We start from the raw sequence: 22091 nt of genomic DNA on the forward strand, positions 1-22091 counted from the left end.
CTGCGGCAAAAACTGTAAAAAAAAAAAACTTTATTTTTGCTTAGATTTTAGTAAATAATCATAAAAATGTCCCAGTGACCACTGCTATTACTGTGATCAATTTACTAAATTGTTATCGCGAGGAGCCACGTGTGAAATAGGAGCCCATAGGGGCTTTTAGAGGTTATAATAAAGATTACAAAAGCCCCGTTGTGCAGTACAGAAATAAAAGCACTTGTTTCTACACACAGTTACTACAGTGATCACATGACAATACAGACAAAATTCATATCATTTTTTTTAAGAGAGGGACTAGAAAATAAGATTAATTAGGGGTCTCTAGACATTTTTTTGTCGCACATATAACGGCCCATACCCTTGCAAATCAATGTGTTTTATTTACTTTATTTTTAATACATCTTGTTTGAATTACTGCTCCAAGACCACAGTCATCTGAAAGAGCAGGTGATTCTCTTTCAAATGAGGGGTCTTGGAGGTTTGTAGCGGCTAAAGGAGATGAAATTGAGAGTTAAAAAAAACCTCCCCCACCCAGCTCCCTTGCAGCTACACTAAGCTTCCCAAATTCTGCCCCCTTTGTGACATTACCACATGTACTTGGTGACATCACTAGCACTCCCACAAAGCTTCTGAGTGCCACTCACTAGGCACCAACAAACCCCGCATGTAGTGTGGGGGATCGCAGAGAACAGCGTTTGATCTGCGACCCCCCTGCATGGCGAAAAGAGCTTGTCCTGTACCCACAGGTCACGTTGCACATAATAATGAGCATAGCTCGAAATGTCCATCTAAGTGGTTACAAATGTATTCTCTATCTGAATCATAAAAGAAAAAAGTTTTCATGTCCCTTTAATTTTGATTTCCACCTTCTATTAACATTAGATGTTTTAAAATATAATATGGACTGAGCATAGGGACTACCACAATCTAAGTTTGGTGTGTTACATACATTTAATTGAAAACCTAATAATATGTATATTTGCTGGAGCCCAATACATTATCCTACAGCTGCATATTCACCAAGGCACGTGGGCAAGGTCAGGACAGGCATGGAACCGTGTTGGTTTTTGTGCGATACTGAACAGATAAGATGCACGAACAGCGGGGGCATCTCGTGCTCTGGTAAGTCGTGACCATTCAGCGAGTCTCCCCCTAACACACTGAAAGAATCTTCATCTTGGTTCACAGTCCCCGAATCAGACAAAGATTCAGCATTGTCAGAATGTTCTCTGTATTCCACTTCCAGGTCAGGGTCACTTTCAGTAGCAATGCCCCCTGTGGATATATTACCTGCAAATGAAACACAATATTTATATTAATGTTACTTGGCATATGTGCTCTTTACTATTGGTTAAATAGGTCATATTTAAAATGTATATTATAATAAAACGTATACCGCTAAATTAGTTATGTATACGTTGCTTGTTAAATGCACACTATCAAGAGCAGTTACATCCCCCTCACCTTCCTCAATAGCTTGCTCTGCCTCAGACATATCCAAATCCTCACTGTGCTTTCGCTCTACTTCTTCCTGTTGAATCTCCTCCTGATGCATCGAGTGAGAATAAACAGTGATAGATAAGATAGACAGACAGATATATAGATAGATGATAGACAGACAGATAGACAAACGGAGAGGTAGACAGACGGATAGACAGACAGATATATAGATGGATGGATAGATGATAGACAGATAGATAGAAGATAGATAGATAGACAGACAGACAGACGGAGAGGTAGACAGACGGATAGATAGAGACAGATATATAGATAGATGATAGACAGACAGATAGACAAACGGAGAGACAGACGGATAGACAGACAGATATATAGATAGATGATAGACAGACAGATAGACAAACGGAGAGGTAGACAGACGGATAGACAGACAGATATATAGATGGATGGATAGATGATAGATAGATAGATAGATAGACAGATAGACAGACAGACAGACGGAGAGGTAGACAGACGGAGAGGTAGAGACAGATATATAGATGGATAGACAAATAGATGATAGATAGACAGATAGATAGATAAATGATAGATAGATGATAACATAGATGATAGACAGACAGATAGACAAATGGAGAGATAGACAGCCAGATAGATAGCCAGATAGATAGACAGACAGACAGATGGATAGATGATAGACGACAAAAACAACTGTGTATTAACATACTTACAAATAAAGGACCATTAAAATCATATGACAACCATCAGCTAATCAAAAAACGCATATATCTATATACTGTGAACTCTTGCACATGCTCAGTAGGAGATGGTGCCTCAGAAAGTGTGAATATATAAAGACTGCACATTTTGATAACTGAAGGAAATTGGATTTTTTTTTAATTGCTTGCCCTGTCTGAATCATGAAAGTTTAATTGTATTCCATTAAAAAAAATCACTTAGTAAGCAAAATGTGCATGGAGTTTAGATTGCACAGAAACCAAAGGATGCACCCCTGAAAAAACAGATGCAATTTGTTTATCTGGTCTTCTCTGCTGTGGCCAATCAGAGGCTGCTCTAAAGTGACATTCAGATTCATAGTAACATTGACTTAAAGGGACATGAAACCCAAATTTTCTTCTTTCATGATTTAGAAAGAGCATGTATTTTTTACCAACTTTCTAATTTACTTATATTATCTAATTTGCTTCATTCTCTTGATATCATTTGCTGAAAAGCATATTTAGATAGGCTCAGGAGCTGCTGATTGGTGGCTGCACATAGATGCCTTGTGATTGGCTAACCCATGTGCATTGTTCTTAATTCAACAAAGGGTATCTAAAGAATGAAGCAAATTAGATAATAGAAGTAAATTAGAATGTTGTTTAAAATTGTATGCTCTATCTGAATCATGAAAGAAACATTTTGGGTTTAGTGTCCCTTTAAACACAATCTCAGGATAACTACTGTATGCACACCCCTGATATTCAAAAGCTTCTCCATCTTGGAGAGAAATTGTAGTTCAGATTTCACAGAGGCTGAACTCACTGAATGATCAAAAGAAAAAGTGCGGAACTCTCCAGCACTGAGAAATCTCTCTCATTTATGTATGTGAAGAAGAGACAAGCCCAGTACAATATAGCACTGCATGATATGAGAATTTTGTCACATTTACACTTTGTATTTTATAGTACTCTTCAGATTGGGTCTTTACAGTATTATTACATTCAAGCTTTGCACTTTCTCTTTTATATTTTAATATATTTAGATCTAGCAGTGATTTTACAAATTCTGATTACTTTATTAAAGTAGGATCTTTATTTTTCTGTGTATCTTTTACAAATTACAGTTTCAGAAAGTGGGAAGGACAGAGCAGTTCCCTGGTCTTAGCAGAGGATTTCAGTGTATGTCTGAAGCTCTCTCACAAGTCTTGTGAAATTTTGTAAACATTTTAAACAAGCTTAATTTTTCTTGCCAACTGTATGTAGGTGAAGTTTGCTCAAAATTCACAATATTTTTTTTTTTAATTAACAGGAAAGTAATATAATCTAAAATATAGACAAAACCAAGTTAAATCGTACTGAAAACATTTCAGTTTAATTTGTTATTGATGCAAACTAAGCCTTTATATCAGCTTTAGGGGTTCTTCAGTTACCTTCTCTCTCCCATGTGAATTTTTTTTATCCCAGAGAGCTTCATTACTTTCTATGGAAGGCATCTCTCATCTCTCTGGTACTTACAGATTCCTCCCTTTTTCTTAGAAAATTCAGTGACTTCTGCCCCGGTGAAGTCTGCACTATAATTTCTTTCCAAATTAGAGGATGTTTGATTATCTGGCCCATAATGAAGCTATCTGGGAAACTAAATCTGACAAAGGAACTGTGAAAGCATAATCAGAATTTGTAAAATCACAATCCTAAATACACTGCAGGATACAAAATAAAATACAAAATAGAAAAGTTGAAATGTAATAAATGTAATCTGAAGTGTAAAGTGATATAAAATAGAAAGCACAAAGTGTAAATGCAGCAGAACTCTCATGTCATGCAGTGCTGTGCTATATTGCTCTGGACTTGTCTCTTCTTCACATACAGAAATGCAGGGAACACCCCTTGGGAAGTAAAGCAAAATCTGCCTTTTAAGAATTTCACTAGGGATCTTGCAGTGCAGAGCAAAGAGGTTTTGAACATCAGTCCTCAAGTCCCCAGTTCTTCTGAGGGATTAGGTGGCATTACAAATAGCCAAAGTAAATTATAGAAATAGCAGGCAAAAAAAAAAAATATTTTATAGGTATTTTAAGTTTGTGTTTAATTTCTCTTAAAGCGGTTTTCAAATTATGACATAAAATGGTCGTGACACAACAGCCAATAAAAATGTTGTAATGTCAATTATTTTGTTTTCAAAACTGACATAGACACTTACTTCTTTCTTTGTAGATGGAGGGCAGTAAAAGAAATAATGTGGATTTGAGGGCACGGTCTTGAAGTGAAGACTTCCAATTGCCAGAAATTTATCCTTAAAAAGGTAAGAAATCAAAATTCAAAGTGTATCGATAAATGTACCATTCAGATGCAGAAGATGCAGCAAATCAGAGGATATAACTAGAATGGGATATATGAGAGCTAACAAACAACTTATAAAATAAAAGAATATGTATTTGATAAATGATAAAAATCTGTACAGTAAATATAAACAAATTCTCAGGGAATGGCAAGAGCTGACATTAGATGATTAACCTGAATAATTCTGTGCAGATCGGGTGACACCTCGCAGGGATGTCCACTATCTAAAAGGGAAAGATTGAGTTCAACGTTGGAAGGTCTGCTGGGTTCTGGGATGAACATCACACGAGGCTGGTCTTGCTCTCTGCCCTCGTCCAGATCCACACTAGCAATACAAACATGAATTGGAAGGGATAAGGGCAAATGGGTTGGAATATGTTTTTGTTGTTGTTTTTTTTTTTTAAAGTAGAGAAACTATGTCTTTTTTCACCTGGATTCAGAGTTCAAAACTAAAGGGTCTCGAGAGCAAATCTCTTCTTCCTGCTCCATGCTACCAATACGAAAACTGGCTTTTTGTGGGCGTTCATTGGGAGACATGAAGAGTGCCCTCTGTGACTCCCGAAAACTGCGAAGGTGCCCACACAGTGTCATCAGAAAGTTGGAGATATCAATTTCCTGCAGTTGTTCCTCACAGTAATCCACAGCCGTGAGCAGGTCTTGGTGCGATACCCAAAGTGACTGCTGGAGAGCCTTGAACAGTCCTGAGTATTCCCCAACATAAAAATATCAACAAAGGCAAAATACAGAACAAGATTTGGGTTACAAAATCAAAAAATGAAAAACATCTAATTTAAAGGGATAGGAAAGACAAAGTTCAAATTGCATGATTCAGATTCATGTGCTTGTTCTCTTGGTATCCTTTGTTGAAAAAGAATACGTGCATATCCTACACTAGTTGGAGCTGGCTGTTGATCGGTGTCTACACACATTTGTCTCTTGTGATTGGCTAACTAGATGTGTTCAGCTAGCTGCCAGTAGTGGAATATTGTTTCTTCAGCAAAGGATAACAAGAGAATGAATCAAATTTGATAATAGAAGTTGTTTAAATTTGTATGTTCTTTCCAAATCATGAAATAATATTTTGGGTTTTACTGTACCTTTAAGGTCTACAAATTTTAAATTTAATGGAAAGTAAACACTATTGTAATATAAAATGTTTGATTACATGTAGTAAAAAAAACTTAATTAAACGTATGAGGAAGCACACTTCACAGGAAGCACACTTCACAAGCTGAACCATGCCACAGGACTGTCCCTAACTGGCTTAGGCAGAGATGATAAGACAAAAACTGGCAAAAAATGAGATTTTGCTAACAAAATGACCGCGGCTAGCTGTGCTTGCACCAGTAACAGGACTGGATTGGCTTCTACAAATAAGGCGGTGGTGGGAGGCATTGCAAACAAACAAGGAGTTAATGCATTCCAAACATTTTCAAACTCACCTAGTATATTAATTTGTTGCAAGACTACAGAAAAATTGTAATTACAAGATGTTTACTGTCCCTTTAAAACAAAAATGATACAACCCCCAGTGTCATAGCTTGTTACTGCTACTTGAGATTTCCATACTAAGCAAATCATAATTGATTTCACAATATAATACAAAAATAAAATTACTATTGGACATGATCACATGGCTTCTGCACTTCAAGTCTACATACACTTTTATCAAGAAAGATTCAACTGCATTTAAGACAATCAAAAGCTTTATAAATAAACAATTGTTAGATATAAATCATTTATTCTTAATATTTGTTTATTAGCAAGTCTGTTTATCCGATACTTACTGTAAACCATAAGGGCACCGATTGTTCTGAATTTATTTTAGCAAAAGTATAAAACTAAACCTTCCTATATCAATAATCTCATAATGCGCTAACCGCTTACCCATCTCTCTTCATCCTCCTCCTAACCTAACAACTGATTTTTATTTTATTGTTATTCTAGGGACAGCGGGCAATTGAGTCAATCAGAAGCGCGCATACAATCTGCATACACTGCAAGGCTTGTACTGATAAGCGCAGTAAGCAGTGACACGTGCTGTAGGCAGGCTGATAGTACGTGCGCACATCCTGCTCTAGTTATTTTACAGCGAACAGTACATTCTGATTGCCTCTACCACCGCTGTTTTCTAGATAAAAAAGTTGTGTTAGGTAGGTGGAGAAAGAAGAGTCAGGTATTATACAAGTAGGTTTAAAGGGACAGCTTACTTGAAAAACATAATTTATGTAAGAACTTACCTGCTAAATTCATTTCTTTCATATTAGCAAGAGTCCATGAGCTAGTGACGTATGGGATATACATTCCTACCAGGAGGGGCAAAGTTTCCCAAACCTCAAAATGCCTATAAATACACCCCTCACCACACCCACAAATCAGTTTAACGCATAGCCAAGAAGTGGGGTGATGAGACAAAAGTGCGAAAGCATAAAAAAATAAGGAATTGGAATAATTGTGCTTTATACAAAAAATCATAACCACCACAAAAAGGGTGGGCCTCATGGACTCTTGCTAATATGAAAGAAATGAATTTATCAGGTAAGTTCTTACATAAATTATGTTTTCTTTCATGTAATTAGCAAGAGTCCATGAGCTAGTGACGTATGGGATAATGACTACCCAAGATGTGGATCTTCCACGCAAGAGTCACTAGAGAGGGAGGGATAAAATAAAGACAGCCAATTCCGCTGAAAATAATCCACACCCAAAATAAAGTTTAAATCTTATAATGAAAAAAAACTGAAATTATAAGCAGAAGAATCAAACTGAAACAGCTGCCTGAAGTACTTTTCTACCAAAAACTGCTTCAGAAGAAGAAAACACATCAAAATGGTAGAATTTAGTAAAAGTATGCAAAGAAGACCAAGTTGCTGCTTTGCAAATCTGATCAACCAAAGCTTCATTCCTAAACGCCCAGGAAGTAGAAACTGACCTAGTAGAATGAGCTGTAATCCTTTGAGGCGGAGTTTTACCCGACTCGACATAAGCATGATGAATTAAAGATTTCAACCAAGATGCCAAAGAAATGACAGAGGCCTTCTGACCTTTCCTGGAACCGGAAAAGATAACAAATAGACTAGAAGTCTTTCGGAAATTCTTAGTAGCTTCAACATAATATTTCAAAGCTCTAACTACATCCAAAGAATGCAATGATCTCTCCTTAGAATTCTTAGGATTAGGACACAATGAAGGAACCACAATTTCTCTACTAATGTTGTTAGAATTCACAACCTTAGGTAAAAATTTAAAAGAAGTTCGCAACACCGCCTTATCCTGATGAAAAATCAGAAAAGGAGACTCACAAGAAAGAGCAGATAATTCAGAAACTCTTCTAGCAGAAGAGATGGCCAAAAGAAACAAAACTTTCCAAGAAAGTAATTTAATGTCCAATGAATGCATAGGTTCAAACGGAGGAGCTTGAAGAGCCCCCAGAACCAAATTCAAACTCCAAGGAGGAGAAATTGACTTAATAACAGGTTTTATACGATCCAAAGCTTGTACAAAACAATGAATATCAGGAAGATTAGCAATCTTTCTGTGAAAAAGAACAGAAAGAGCAGAGACTTGTCCTTTCAAGGAACTTGCAGACAAACCTTTATCCAAACCATCCTGAAGAAACTGTAAAATTCTCGGAATTCTAAAAGAATGCCAGGAAAAATGATGAGAAAGACACCAAGAAATGTAAGTCTTCCAGACTCGATAATATATCTTCCTAGATACAGATTTACGAGCCTGTAACATAGTATTAATCACAGAGTCAGAGAAACCTCTTTGACTAAGAATCAAGCGTTCAATCTCCATACCTTTAAATTTAAGGATTTGAGATCCTGATGGTAAAAAGGACCTTGCGACAGAAGGTCTGGTCTTAACGGAAGAGTCCACAGTTGGCAAGAGGCCATCCGGACAAGATCCGCATACCAAAACCTGTGAGACCATGCTGGAGCCACCAGCAGAACAAACGAGCATTCCTTCAGAATCTTGGAGATTACTCTTGGAAGAAGAACTAGAGGCGGAAAGATATAGGCAGGATGATACTTCCAAGGAAGTGACAATGCATCCACTGCTTCCGCCTGAGGGTCCCTGGATCTGGACAGATACCTGGGAAGTTTCTTGTTTAGATGAGAAGCCATCAGATCTATTTCTGGAAGTCCCCACATTTGAACAATCTGAAGAAATACCTCTGGGTGAAGAGACCATTCGCCCGGATGTAACGTTTGGCGACTGAGATAATCCGCTTCCCAATTGTCTATACCTGGGATATGAACCGCAGACAGGAGCTGGATTCCGCCCATACCAGTATCCGAGATACTTCTTTCATAGCCAGAGGACTGTGAGTCCCTCCTTGATGATTGATATATGCCACAGTTGTGACATTGTCTGTCTGAAAACAAATGAACGATTCTCTCTTTAGAAGAGGCCATGACTGAAGAGCTCTGAAAATTGCATGGAGTTCCAAAATATTGATTGGTAATCTCACCTCCTGAGATTCCCAAACCCCTTGTGCTGTCAGAGACCCCCAAACAGCTCCCCAACCTGTCAGACTTGCATCTGTTGAAATTACAGTCCAGGTCGGAAGAACAAAAGAAGCCCCCTGAACTAAACTATGGTGATCTGTCCACCACGTCAGAGAGTGTAGAACAATCGGTTTTAAAGATATTAATTGAGATATCTTTGTGTAATCCCTGCACCACTGGTTCAGCATACAGAGCTGAAGAGGTCGCATGTGAAAACGAGCAAAGGGGATCGCGTCCGATGCAGCAGTCATAAGACCTAGAATTTCCATGCATAAGGCTACCGAAGGGAATGATTGAGACTGAAGGTTTCAACAAGCTGAGATCAATTTTAGACGTCTCTTGTCTGTTAGAGACAGAGTCATGGACACTGAATCTATCTGGAAACCTAAAAAGGTTACCCTTGTCTGAGGAATCAATGAACTTTTCGGTAAATTGATCCTCCAACCATGATCTCGAAGAAACAACACAAGTCGATTCGTATGGGATTCTGCAAAATGTGAAGACTGAGCAAGTACCAAGGTATCGTCCAAATAAGGAAATACCACAATACCCTGTTCTCTGATTACAGACAGAAGGGCACCGAGAACCTTTGTAAAAATTCTTGGAGCTGTTGCTAGGCCAAACGGCAGAGCCACAAACTGGTAATGCTTGTCTAGGAAAGAGAATCTCAGAAACTGATAGTGATCTGGATGAATCGGAATATGCAGATATGCATCCTGTAAATCTATTGTGGACATATAATGCCCTTGCTGAACAAAAGGCAGCATAGTCCTTATAGTTACCATTTTGAATGTTGGTATCCTTACATAACGATTTAATATTTTTAGATCCAGAACTGGTCTGAAGGAATTCTTCTTTGGTACAATGAAGAGATTTGAATAAAACCCCAGCCCCTGTTCCAGAATTGGAACTGGCATAATTACTCCGGCTAACTCTAGATCTGAAACACATTTCAGAAATGCTTGAGCCTTCGCTGGATTTACTGGGACACGGGAAAGAAAAAATCTCTTTGCAGGAGGCCTTATCTTGAAGCCAATTCTGTACCCTTCTGAAACAATGCTCTGAATCCAAAGATTGTGAATTGAATTGATCCAAATTTCTTTGAAAAATCGTAATCTGCCCCCTACCAGCTGAGCTGGAATGAGGGCTGCACCTTCATGTGGACTTGGGAGCTGGCTTTGGTTTTCTAAAAGGCTTGGATTTATTCCAGACTGGAGATGGTTTCCAAACTGATACCGCTCCTGTGGGTGAAGGATCAGGCTTTTGTTCCTTATTGTGACGAAAGGAACGAAAACGATTATTAGACCTAAATTTACCTTTAGATTTTTTATCCTGTGGTAAAAAAGTTCCTTTCCCTCCAGTAACAGTTGAGATAATAGAATCCAACTGAGAACCAAATAATTTATTACCCTGGAAAGAAAGGGAATGCAAAGTTGACTTAGAAGACATATCAGCATTCCAAGTTTTAAGCCATAAGGCTCTTCTAGCTAAAATAGCTAGAGACATATACCTGACATCAACTCTAATGATATCAAAGATGGCATCACAAATAAAGTTATTAGCATGTTGAAGAAGATTAACAATGCTATGAGAATTATGATCTGTTACTTGTTGCGCTAAAGCTTCTAACCAAAAAGTTGAAGCTGCAGCAACATCCGCTAAAGATATAGCAGGTCTAAGAAGATTACCTGAACATAAGTAAGCTTTTCTTAGAAAGGATTCAATCTTCCTATCTAAAGGATCCTTAAAGGAAGTACTATCTGCCGTAGGAATAGTAGTACGTTTAGCAAGAGTAGAGACAGCCCCATCAACCTTAGGGATTTTGTCCCAAAACTCTAATCTGTCAGATGGCACAGAATATAATTGCTTAAAACGTTTAGAAGGAGTAAATGAATTACCCAAATTATTCCATTCCCTGGAGATTACTTCAGAAATAGCATCAGGGACAGGAAAAACTTCTGGAATAACTACAGGAGATTTAAAAAACATAATTTATGCTTACCTGATAAATTCCTTTCTCCTGTAGTGTGGTCAGTCCACGGGTCATCATTACTTCTGGGATATTAACTCCTCCCCAACAGGAAGTGCAAGAGGATCACCCAAGCAGAGCTGCTATATAGCTCCTCCCCTCTACGTCACACCCAGTCATTCGACCAAGAACCAAACGAGAAAGGAGAAACTATAGGGTGCAGTGGTGACTGGAGTATAATTTAAAAATTTAGACCTGCCATAAAAAACAGGGCGGGCCGTGGACTGACCACACTACAGGAGAAAGGAATTTATCAGGTAAGCATAAATTATGTTTTCTCCTGTTAAGTGTGGTCAGTCCACGGGTCATCATTACTTGTGGGGTACCAATACCAAAGCTAAAGTACACGGATGACGGGAGGGATAGGCAGGATCTTTATACGGAAGGAACCACTGCCTGAAGTACCTTTCTCCCAAAAACAGCCTCCGAAGAAGCGAAAGTGTCAAATTTGTAAAATTTGGAAAAAGTATGAAGAGAAGACCAAGTTGCAGCCTTGCAAATCTGTTCAACAGAGGCCTCATTCTTAAAGGCCCAAGTGGAAGCCACAGCTCTAGTGGAATGAGCTGTAATTCTTTCAGGAGGCTGCTGTCCAGCAGTCTCATAGGCTAAACGTATTATGCTACGAAGCCAAAAAGAGAGAGAGGTAGCAGAAGCTTTTTGACCTCTCCTCTGTCCAGAATAAACGACAAACAGGGAAGAAGTTTGGCGAAAATCTTTAGTTGCCTGTAAATAAAATTTCAGGGCACGGACTACATCTAGATTGTGCAGAAGTCGTTCCTTCTTTGAAGAAGGATTCGGACACAATGATGGCACAACAATCTCTTGATTGATATTCTTGTTGGTGACAACCTTAGGTAAGAACCCAGGTTTAGTACGCAGAACAACCTTATCTGAATGAAAAATCAGATACGGAGAATCACAGTGTAAGGCTGATAACTCAGAGACTCTACGAGCCGAGGAAATAGCCATTAAAAACAGAACTTTCCAAGATAACAGCTTGATATCAATGGAATGAAGGGGTTCAAACGGAACACCCTGTAAAACTTAAAAAAGAACTAAATTTAAGCTCCATGGTGGAGCAACAGTTTTAAACACAGGCTTAATCCTGGCCAAAGCCTGGCAAAAAGCCTGAACGTCTGGAACTTCTGACAGACGCTTGTGTAAAAGAATGGACAGAGCTGAGATCTGTCCCTTTAAGGAACTAGCAGATAAACCCTTTTCTAAACCTTCTTGTAGAAAAGACAATATCCTAGGAATCCTAACTTTACTCCATGAGTAACTCTTGGATTCGCACCAATGTAAGTATTTACGCCATATTTTATGGTAAATCTTTCTGGTAACAGGCTTCCTAGCCTGTATTAAGGTATCAATAACTGACTCCGAAAAACCACGCTTTGATAAAATCAAGCGTTCAATTTCCAAGCAGTCAGCTTCAGAGAAATTAGATTTTGATGTTTGAAAGGACCCTGAATTAGAAGGTCCTGTCTCAGAGGCAGAGACCAAGGTGGACAGGATGACATGTCCACTAGATCTGCATACCAGGTCCTGCGTGGCCACGCAGGCGCTATTAGAATCACCAATGCTCTCTCATGTTTGATCCTGGCAATCAATCGAGGAAGCATCGGGAAGGGTGGAAACACATAGGCCATCCCGAAGGTCCAAGGTGCTGTCAAAGCATCCACCAGGACCGCTCCCGGGTCCCTGGACCTGGACCCGTAACAAGGAAGCTTGGTGTTCTGGTGAGACGCCATGAGATCTATCTCTGGTTTGCCCCAAAGTCGAAGTATTAGGGCAAAGACCTCCGGATGAAGTTCCCACTCCCACGGATGAAAAGTCTGACGACTTAGGAAATCCGCCTCCCAGTTCTCCACTCCAGGAATGTGGATCGCTGACAGGTGGCAAGAGTGAGACTCTGCCCAGCGAATTATCTTTGATACTTCCATCATCGCTAGGGAGCTTCTTGTCCCTCCTTGATGGTTGATGTAAGCTACAGTCGTGATGTTGTCCGACTGAAATCTGATGAACCCCCGAGTTGTTAACTGAGGCCAAGCCAGAAGGGCATTGAGAACTGCTCTCAATTCCAGAATGTTTATTGGAAGGAGACTCTCCTCCTGAGTCCATGATCCCTGAGCCTTCAGGGAATTCCAGACAGCGCCCCAACTTAGTAGGCTGGCGTCTGTTGTTACAATTGTCCAATCTGGTCTGCTGAATGGCATCCCCCTGGACAGATGTGGCCGAGAAAGCCACCATAGAAGAGAATTTCTGGTCTCTTGATCCAGATTCAGAGTAGGGGACAAATCTGAGTAATCCCCATTCCACTGACTTAGCATGCATAATTGCAGCGGTCTGAGATGTAGGCGTGCAAAGGGTACTATGTCCATTGCCGCTACCATTAAGCCGATTACCTCCATGCATTGAGCCACTGACGGGTGTTGAATGGAATGAAGGACACGGCAAGCATTTTGAAGCTTTGTTAACCTGTCGTCTGTCAGGTAAATCTTCATTTCTACAGAGTCTATAAGAGTCCCCAAGAAGGGAACCCTTGTGAGTGGTAAGAGAGAACTCTTCTCTACATTCACCTTCCACCCATGCGACATTAGAAATGCCAGTACTAACTCTGTATGAGACCTGGCAGTTTGAAAGCTTGACGCTTGTATCAGAATGTCGTCTAGGTACAGAGCCACCGAAATTCCTCGCGGCCTTAGCACCGCCAGAAGAGAGCCCAGAACCTTTGTGAAGATTCTTGGAGCCGTAGCCAACCCGAATGGAAGAGCTACAAACTGGCAATGCCTGTCTAGGAAGGCAAACCTTAGATACCGGTAATGATCTTTGTGAATCGGTATATGAAGGTAGGCATCCTTTAAATCCACTGTGGTCATGTACTGACCCTTTTGGATCATGGGTAAGATTGTCCGAATAGTTTCCATTTTGAACGATGGAACTCTTAGGAATTTGTTTAGGATCTTTAAATCCAAGATTGGTCTGAAGGTTCCTTCTTTCTTGGGAACCACAAACCGATTTGAGTAAAACCCTTGTCCGTGTTCCGACCGCGGAACCGGATGGATCACTCCCATTAGTAAGAGATCTTGTACACAGCGTAGAAACGCCTCTTTCTTTATCTGGTTTGTTGACAACCTTGAAAGATGAAATCTCCCTTTTGGGGGAGAGGTTTTGAAGTCCAGAAGATATCCCTGAGATATGATCTCTAACGCCCAGGGATCCTGGACATCTCTTGCCCAAGCCTGGGCGAAGAGAGAGAGTCTGCCCCCCACTAGATCCGTTCCCGGATCTGGGGCCCTCACTTCATGCTGTCTTAGGGGCAGCAGCAGGTTTTCTGGCCTGCTTGCCCTTGTTCCAGGACTGGTTAGGTTTCCAGCCTTGTCTGTATCGAGCAACAGCTCCTTCCTGTTTTGGTGCAGAGGAAGTTGATGCTGTTCCTGCCTTGAAGTTACGAAAGGCACGAAAATTAGACTGTCTAGCCCTAGGTTTGGCTCTGTCTTGAGGCAGGGCATGGCCTTTACCTCCTGTAATGTCAGCGATAATTTCCTTCAAACCGGGCCCGAATAAGGTCTGCCCTTTGAAAGGTATGTTAAGTAATTTAGATTTAGAAGTAACATCAGCTGACCAGGATTTTAGCCACAGCGCTCTGCGTGCCTGAATGGCGAATCCGGAATTCTTAGCCGTAAGTTTAGTTAAGTGTACTACGGCATCAGAAATAAATGAATTAGCTAGCTTAAGGGTTTTAAGCTTGTGTGTAATCTCATCCAATGGAGCTGATTCAAGGGTCTCTTCCAGAGACTCAAACCAAAATGCTGCTGCAGCCGTGACAGGCGCAATGCATGCAAGGGGTTGCAATATAAAACCTTGTTGAACAAACATTTTCTTAAGGTAACCCTCTAATTTTTTATCCATTGGATCTGAAAAGGCGCAGCTATCCTCCACCGGGATAGTGGTACGCTTAGCTAAAGTAGAAACTGCTCCCTCCACCTTAGGGACCGTTTGCCATAAGTCCCGTGTGGTGGTGTCTATTGGAAACATCTTTCTGAATATAGGAGGGGGTGAGAAAGGCACACCGGGTCTATCCCACTCCTTAGTAACAATTTCAGTAAGTCTCTTAGGTATTGGAAAAACGTCAGTACTCGACGGTACCGCAAAATATTTATCCAACCTACACATTTTCTCTGGTATTGCAACTGTGTTACAATCATTCAGAGCCGCTAAGACCTCCCCTAGTAATACACGGAGGTTTTCCAGCTTAAATTTAAAATTTGAAATGTCTGAATCCAGTTTATTTGGATCAGATCCGTCACCTGCAGAATGAAGCTCTCCGTCCTCATGTTCTGCAAATTGTGACGCAGTCTCTGACATGGCCCTAATATTGTCAGCGCACTCTGTTCTCACCCCAGAGTGATCTCGCTTACCTCTAAGTTCTGGTAATTTAGACAAAACTTCAGTCATAACATTAGCCATGTCCTGTAGTGTGATTTGTAATGGCCGCCCTGAAGTACTCGGCGTTACAATATCACGCACCTCCCGAGCGGGAGATGCAGGTACTGACACGTGAGGCAAGTTAGTCGGCATAACTTCCCCCTCGTTGTTTGGTGAATGATGTTCAATTTGTACAGAATGACTTTTATTTAAAGTAGCATCAATGCAATTAGTACATAAATTTCTATTGGGCTCCACCTTGGCTTTTGCACATATAGCACAGAGATATTCCTCTGAGTCAGACATGTTTAACAAACTAGCAATTAAACTAGCAAGCTTGGAAATACTTTTCACTCAAATTACAAGTAATATGAAAAACGCACTGTGCCTTTAAGAAGCACAGAAAAAAATTAGACAGTTTAATAATAAGAAACCGGAAAAATTATAACAATCAGATTTTTCCCAGTAAAAGCATAAATTTAGCAAAGGATTGCCCCCATTAGCAATGGATAACTAACCCTTAATAGCAGAGAAACAAATGTACAAAATATAAACGTTTTTTATCACAGTCAAAGCACAGGTCTGCTGTGAGTGATTACCTCCCTCAAAATAATTTTGAAGACCCTTGAGCTCTGTAGAGACGATCCGGATCATGCAGGAAGAGAAAAAGACTTTTGACTGAATTTCTGATGCGTAGCAAAAGCGCCAAAATAGGCCCCTCCCCCTCACCCACAGCAGTGAGGGAAGCTCAGTAAACTGTCTCAAATTAAAATAAACGACAGCCAAGTGGAAAAAACAGTGCCCAAAAACAATTTTTCACCCAGTACCTCAGATATTTAAACAATTTAGCATGCCAGCAAAAACGTTTAAAATTAAATATCATGAAATGTCATTAAACAGCCTGTTGCTAGACGTTCCCACTGCAAGTAAGGCTAAAGATTATATGCATATAGTATTACCCAGAGAAGTGCCATTCCCCAGAATACTGAAATGTACACATATATACATAAACAGCCTGATACCAGTTGCTACTACTGCATTTAAGGCTGAACTTATATTGGTATTGGCAGTATTTTCTTAGTCAATTCCATTCCTCAGAAAATAATATACTGCAACATACCTCTTTGCAGGTGAACCTGCCCGCTGTCCCCTGATCTGAAGTTTACCTCACTCCTCAGAATGGCCGAGAACAGCAAAATGAATTTTAGCTACGCCGGCTAAAATCATCCAAAAACTCAGGTAGATTCTTCTTCAAATTCTACCTGAGAAGGAACAACACACTCCGGTGCTGTTTTAAAATAACAAACTTTTGATTGAAGATATAAAAACTAAGTATAATCACCACAGTCCTCTCACACATCCTATCTATTAGTTGGGTGCAAGAGAATGACTGGGTGTGACGTAGAGGGGAGGAGCTATATAGCAGCTCTGCTTGGGTGATCCTCTTGCACTTCCTGTTGGGGAGGAGTTAATATCCCAGAAGTAATGATGACCCGTGGACTGACCACACTTAACAGGAGAAACCTTATTTAAACATTTAGATTTGGTATCAAGAGGACCAGAATCCTCTATTTCTAATGCAATTAAGACTTCTTTAAGTAAAGAACGAATAAATTCCATTTTGAATAAATATGAAGATTTATCAGCATCAATCTCTGAAACAGAATCCTCTGAACCAGAGGAATCATTATCAGAATCAGAATGATGATGTTCATTTAAAAATTCATCTGAAAAATGAGAAGTTTTACGTTTACTAGAAGGAGGAATAACAGACATAGCCTTCTTAATGGATTTAGAAACAAAATCTCTTATGTTAACAGGAACACTCCGAGTATTAGATGTTGATGGAACAGCAACAGGTAATGTAACATTACTAAAGGAAATATTATCTGCATTAACAAGTTTGTCATGACATTCATTACAAACAGCTGGAGGAACAGATACCACAAGTTTACAGCAGATACACTTAACTTTGGTAGATCCAGCACCAGGCAGCGATTTTCCAGAAGTATCTTCTGACTCAGGGTTAATCTGGGACATCTTGCAATATGTAATAGAAAAACAACATATAAAGCAAAATTGATCAAATTCCTTAAATTACAGTTTCAGGAATGGGAAAAAATGCCAGTGAACAAGCTTCTAGCAACCAGAAGCAATAAATAATGAGACTTAAATAATGTGGAGACAATAGTGACGCCCATATTTTTTAGCGCCAAATAAGACGCCCACATTATTTGCCGCCTAAATGCTTTTGGCGCCAAAAATGACGCCACATCCGGAACGCCGACACTTTTGGCGCAAAAAAAGTCAAAAAAATGACGCAACTTCCGGCGACACGTATGACGCCGGAAACAGAAAAAAAATTTTGCGCCAAAAAAGTCCGCGCCAAGAATGACGCAATAAAATGAAGCATTTTCAGCCCCCGCGAGCCTAACAGCCCACAGGGAAAAAAGTCAAATTTTAAGGTAAGAAAAAAATTGATTGATTCATATGCATTATCCCAAATATGAAACTGACTGTCTGAAATAAGGAACGTTGAACATCCTGAGTCAAGGCAAATAAATGTTTGAATAGATATATTTAGAACTTTATATAAAAGTGCCCAACCATAGCTTAGAGTGTCACAGAAAATAAGACTTACTTACCCCAGGACACTCATCTACATGTTTGTAGAAAGCCAAACCAGTACTGAAACGAAAATCAGCAGAGGTAATGGTATATATATAAGAGTATATCGTCGATCTGAAAAGGGAGGTAAGAGATGAATCTCTACGACCGATAACAGAGAACCTATGAAATAGACCCCGTAGAAGGAGATCATTGAATTCAAATAGGCAATACTCTCCTCACATCCCTCTGACATTCACTGCACGCTGAGAGGAAAACCGGGCTCCAACCTGCTGCGGAGCGCATATCAACGTAGAATCTAGCACAAACTTACTTCACCACCTTCATAGGAGGCAAAGTTTGTAAAACTGATTTGTGGGTGTGGTGAGGGGTGTATTTATAGGCATTTTGAGGTTTGGGAAACTTTGCCCCTCCTGGTAGGAATGTATATCCCATACGTCACTAGCTCATGGACTCTTGCTAATTACATGAAAGAAATATGTATTGCTTTAAAAGTAGAATAATTCCTTTATTACCCATTCCGCAGTTTTTCATAACCAGCACTGTTATATTAATAAACGTTTTACCTCTATGATTACCTTATATCTAAGCCTCTGCAGACTGCCCCCTTATCTCAATTCTTTTGACAGATTTGTATTTTAGACAACCAGTGCTGACTCATAAATAACTCCATGGAAGTGACCACAAAGTTAGCTATATGGTACACATAAATTAGCACTGATTAGCTGTGAAAAACTGTTAAAATGCACTGAGATAAGAGGTGGCCTTCAAAGGCTTAAAAATTAGCATATGAGCCTACCTAGGTTTAGACTTTCAACATAAAATACCATTAGAACAAAAAAAATGATGATAAAAGTAAATTGGAAAATTGTTTAAAATTGCATTCCCTATCTGAATCATGAAAGTTTAATTTTGACTACACTGTCCCTTTAAGTTCTAAAAAGAAAAATGACTTTAGTGCCCCTTTAATGTATGGGACCTGCTTTGCCTATAATTTCAGTGTTTAAATGATCTCTTTTTAACATAATATCTTTTGACCGTCTCTCACCTTTAACATAACACTGATGATAATGCTCTTGCAGCAAACTGCAATAATTCACAAGTTCCTTTTGTTTGTGATGAATGAGTGGAACCGCTGATGGGCGTTCTTGAGAATAGGACCTGGTGAGGGCCACACAGAAAGCGTTAGCTGGGCACGTCCAAATATAAAGTTCATTACTTTTATTTCCATAACAAAACAGTAAAGCACATGCAACAGAGCGTATTAGTAAAGAGCTGCAATATTTTAGTACACAGGCAGTAGTAATGCTTGTCCGTAAACCCAAGGCAGTCACCTCTGCCCAGCTTTGCACGTATCCTGCTTCCCAATCACCCTCACACTGAGCACAAAGGGAAGGACATAAAGGTGCAAAACAAAAAGGCTCTAATGTGCCAGAGCACTTCTGCTTGCATATAACTGCGTGCTTAACCCCTGCACACGTCCGCTCTAGAGCAGCAATGCACTACTGGGAGCTAGTTAAACACATCTTGTGAGCCAAAGACAAGAGGCATATGTGAGTAGGCACCAATCAGCTAGCTTTCTGTAATGTATTGCTGCTTCTGAGCCTACCTAGGTATTCTTTTCAACAAGGATACCAAGAGAACAAAGCAAATATTGTAACAGAAGTAAATGGAAAAGTCTATTAACATTGCACAATCTATCTGTCCCATTAAAGTTTCATTGTGACTTTCATGTCTCCTTAAGTGGAGATAATAAAGCACATTACACAATGTTATAATTGTACAAATGCCTGTGTGCAGCCTACACAGGGATTAAACACAGTTTCACCTAAGCATCTGAACAAAGGACTATAACAATACTCTTTATCATGATGTTATTACTGAACAAATTGTCTTTGCCAATTATCAGTTTAAAGTGAATGTAAACTTTAATGATAAAGTGTCCGTTTTTTAAAAAATACTCATAAAAACAGGGGCACTTTCATTCGTTAAACTTTACATTAAAGCGTTTTTTAAAATACTTCCCTTTTTCCTTATGACAGCAGCCCGGCGACCATCCGCCAACTTCTCCTGCTGTACTTAGCATATCGATGACGAATCCGGCTTCCTCCAATCATTACGAGCACCCTTAGACGCCCAGCTCGTGAGGCCACACAATGAATGGAGGAAGCCGGATTCGTCATCGATATACTAAGTACAGCAGGAGAAGTGAGCGGAGGATCGCCTGGCTGCTGTCATAAGGAAAAAGGGAAGTATTTAAAAAAACTCTTAAATGTAAAGTTTAATGAATGAAAGTGCCCCTGTTTTATGAGTATTTTTAAAGACCGAGCACTTTATCATTACATTTTACATTCACTTTAACCCCTGCAAAGTTAACAGAGCAGGAGCAGTATTCACTTGTAACCAATAATCACCAGTCGCTTCCTTCAAGGACGGCACTGAGGAACACCTGATGCGCTGCTTAAACTGTGTATAGCACCTTTGCGTAGGTTAAACTCATAGTTATTAACAAGAATGAATTTAATAATAACAAGTAAATAACAATGTAGAGTATTTTATTATTACACTTTTATGGGAATGTACTGAAAAAAGTTCTTCCCTTTAATATGTTCCCAATGACCAATTTTACCTACTAATAGCTATAAAATTGTTGGCAAATAGCAGCTTTAACTTTATTTTGTCATTTAAAATAGCTGCTTTTGCTTGTTGAAACTGCCACTTATACTGAAAATGTAAATACTCCAGTACTATAGAAGTTAACTTCCCAGTGAAGATGACAGACAGCCCATTTGAAATGATGTTCTAGCAGTACGTCTGCAAACAATAAACTCTTTATCAACAGTCCCTTTAAGTTCCTTTAAAGTCTGCACTGCCTCTCCTGAAGACACGACCAAAAGCAGCCCACAAATGGTGCGAACACGTATGCCTTTCTGCTATAACAACACATTTGAGCATTTTGTTGTGAGATTATTACCCCCTTCAAAAAGACCTAGACTTATGATGCGTTTAGCATGCAAATGTAGTTTTTTTATATATACGTTACGGGTAAAGTCAGAAATCCGGGTAATCCTGACATTACCCAAGCAGCTGTGGGTAAAGTCTGATGTACTGTAATTCCTCCATCTATAGTATTTCTTTTTGTTTCTGCCTGGGGGGATCAAGGAAGGCGACACGCCGATCCCCTGGCATCCACCCCAAGTCAACCTTGGGGATTGAGGTTTACAAGGGGGGCTTTGCATCCCTTGAACCCCCCAGGCAGAGGCAAAAAAGATAGTGAAGATGTGTGAATTAGAGTGCATCATATATATGTTTGATGCAGTGACTCGATGCACTCTGAGAAGATTTATCATGTTACATCGGGCTTTACCCAAAGCCGCTTGGGTAATGTCAGGTTTACTCGGGTAATGCTAGGATTACCTAATTTCTTACTTTACCTGCAACATATACAACACATAAATATAAACACACAACTCACACAATATCACACACAAAACGCACATAACTATTTTTAAAAATATATAAAATACTGTCAATAAGAAATAACAAAGTGAAAATGTAAACTACATATACAGAGTAATTATAAAACTAATTTTATATACATAATATATATCTCTAGAGAGGCCTTAGTTTCCATTGTGTATAAAAATCATAAATATATGATAAATCAGATTATCTCACACACTTAAAGAGACAATAAACACTTTGAGATTGTAATATAAAATGATAAACTGTATATATAAGAAAAACTCTACAATATACTTTCATTATTTATTTTGTTCCCTTTTCCTGTAATTCCAAAATTGTGAGCTTTTAAGTTCCTGATAGAAATGGAAGTGCAGAACACTGTTATATTCCACACAGCCATTGGCTGCACACTCTAGTAATCTATTTAGAACTGCCCCTAATTGGCCACAGCAGAAAAGGTAACCTAAGTTACAACACGGCAGCTCCCATTGTTTTCTAGATGCTAAAACTTTACAC

The 22091-nt window shown here is 39.4% G+C and overlaps 1 protein-coding gene across 5 annotated transcripts in view; it reads right to left on the reverse strand.

The window, feature by feature from the left end:
- The window catches only part of SZT2 (SZT2 subunit of KICSTOR complex), a 482374-nt gene that overhangs the window by 339680 nt on the left and 120603 nt on the right, over nt 1-22091 (reverse strand). For all 5 annotated transcript variants that reach the window (XM_053693604.1, XM_053693601.1, XM_053693602.1 and 2 more), the window contains 6 exons: nt 19159-19271; nt 4942-5212; nt 4686-4836; nt 4372-4464; nt 1462-1543; nt 1018-1287 (listed from right to left, as the gene is read on the reverse strand). In XM_053693604.1, the coding sequence (XP_053549579.1) occupies nt 1018-1287; nt 1462-1543; nt 4372-4464; nt 4686-4836; nt 4942-5212; nt 19159-19271 (980 nt within the window). The remainder of the gene's footprint in view (nt 1-1017; nt 1288-1461; nt 1544-4371; nt 4465-4685; nt 4837-4941; nt 5213-19158; nt 19272-22091) is intronic.

The sequence above is a fragment of the Bombina bombina genome, chromosome 10, assembly GCF_027579735.1.
Source record: "Bombina bombina isolate aBomBom1 chromosome 10, aBomBom1.pri, whole genome shotgun sequence".
NCBI lineage: Eukaryota > Metazoa > Chordata > Amphibia > Anura > Bombinatoridae > Bombina > Bombina bombina.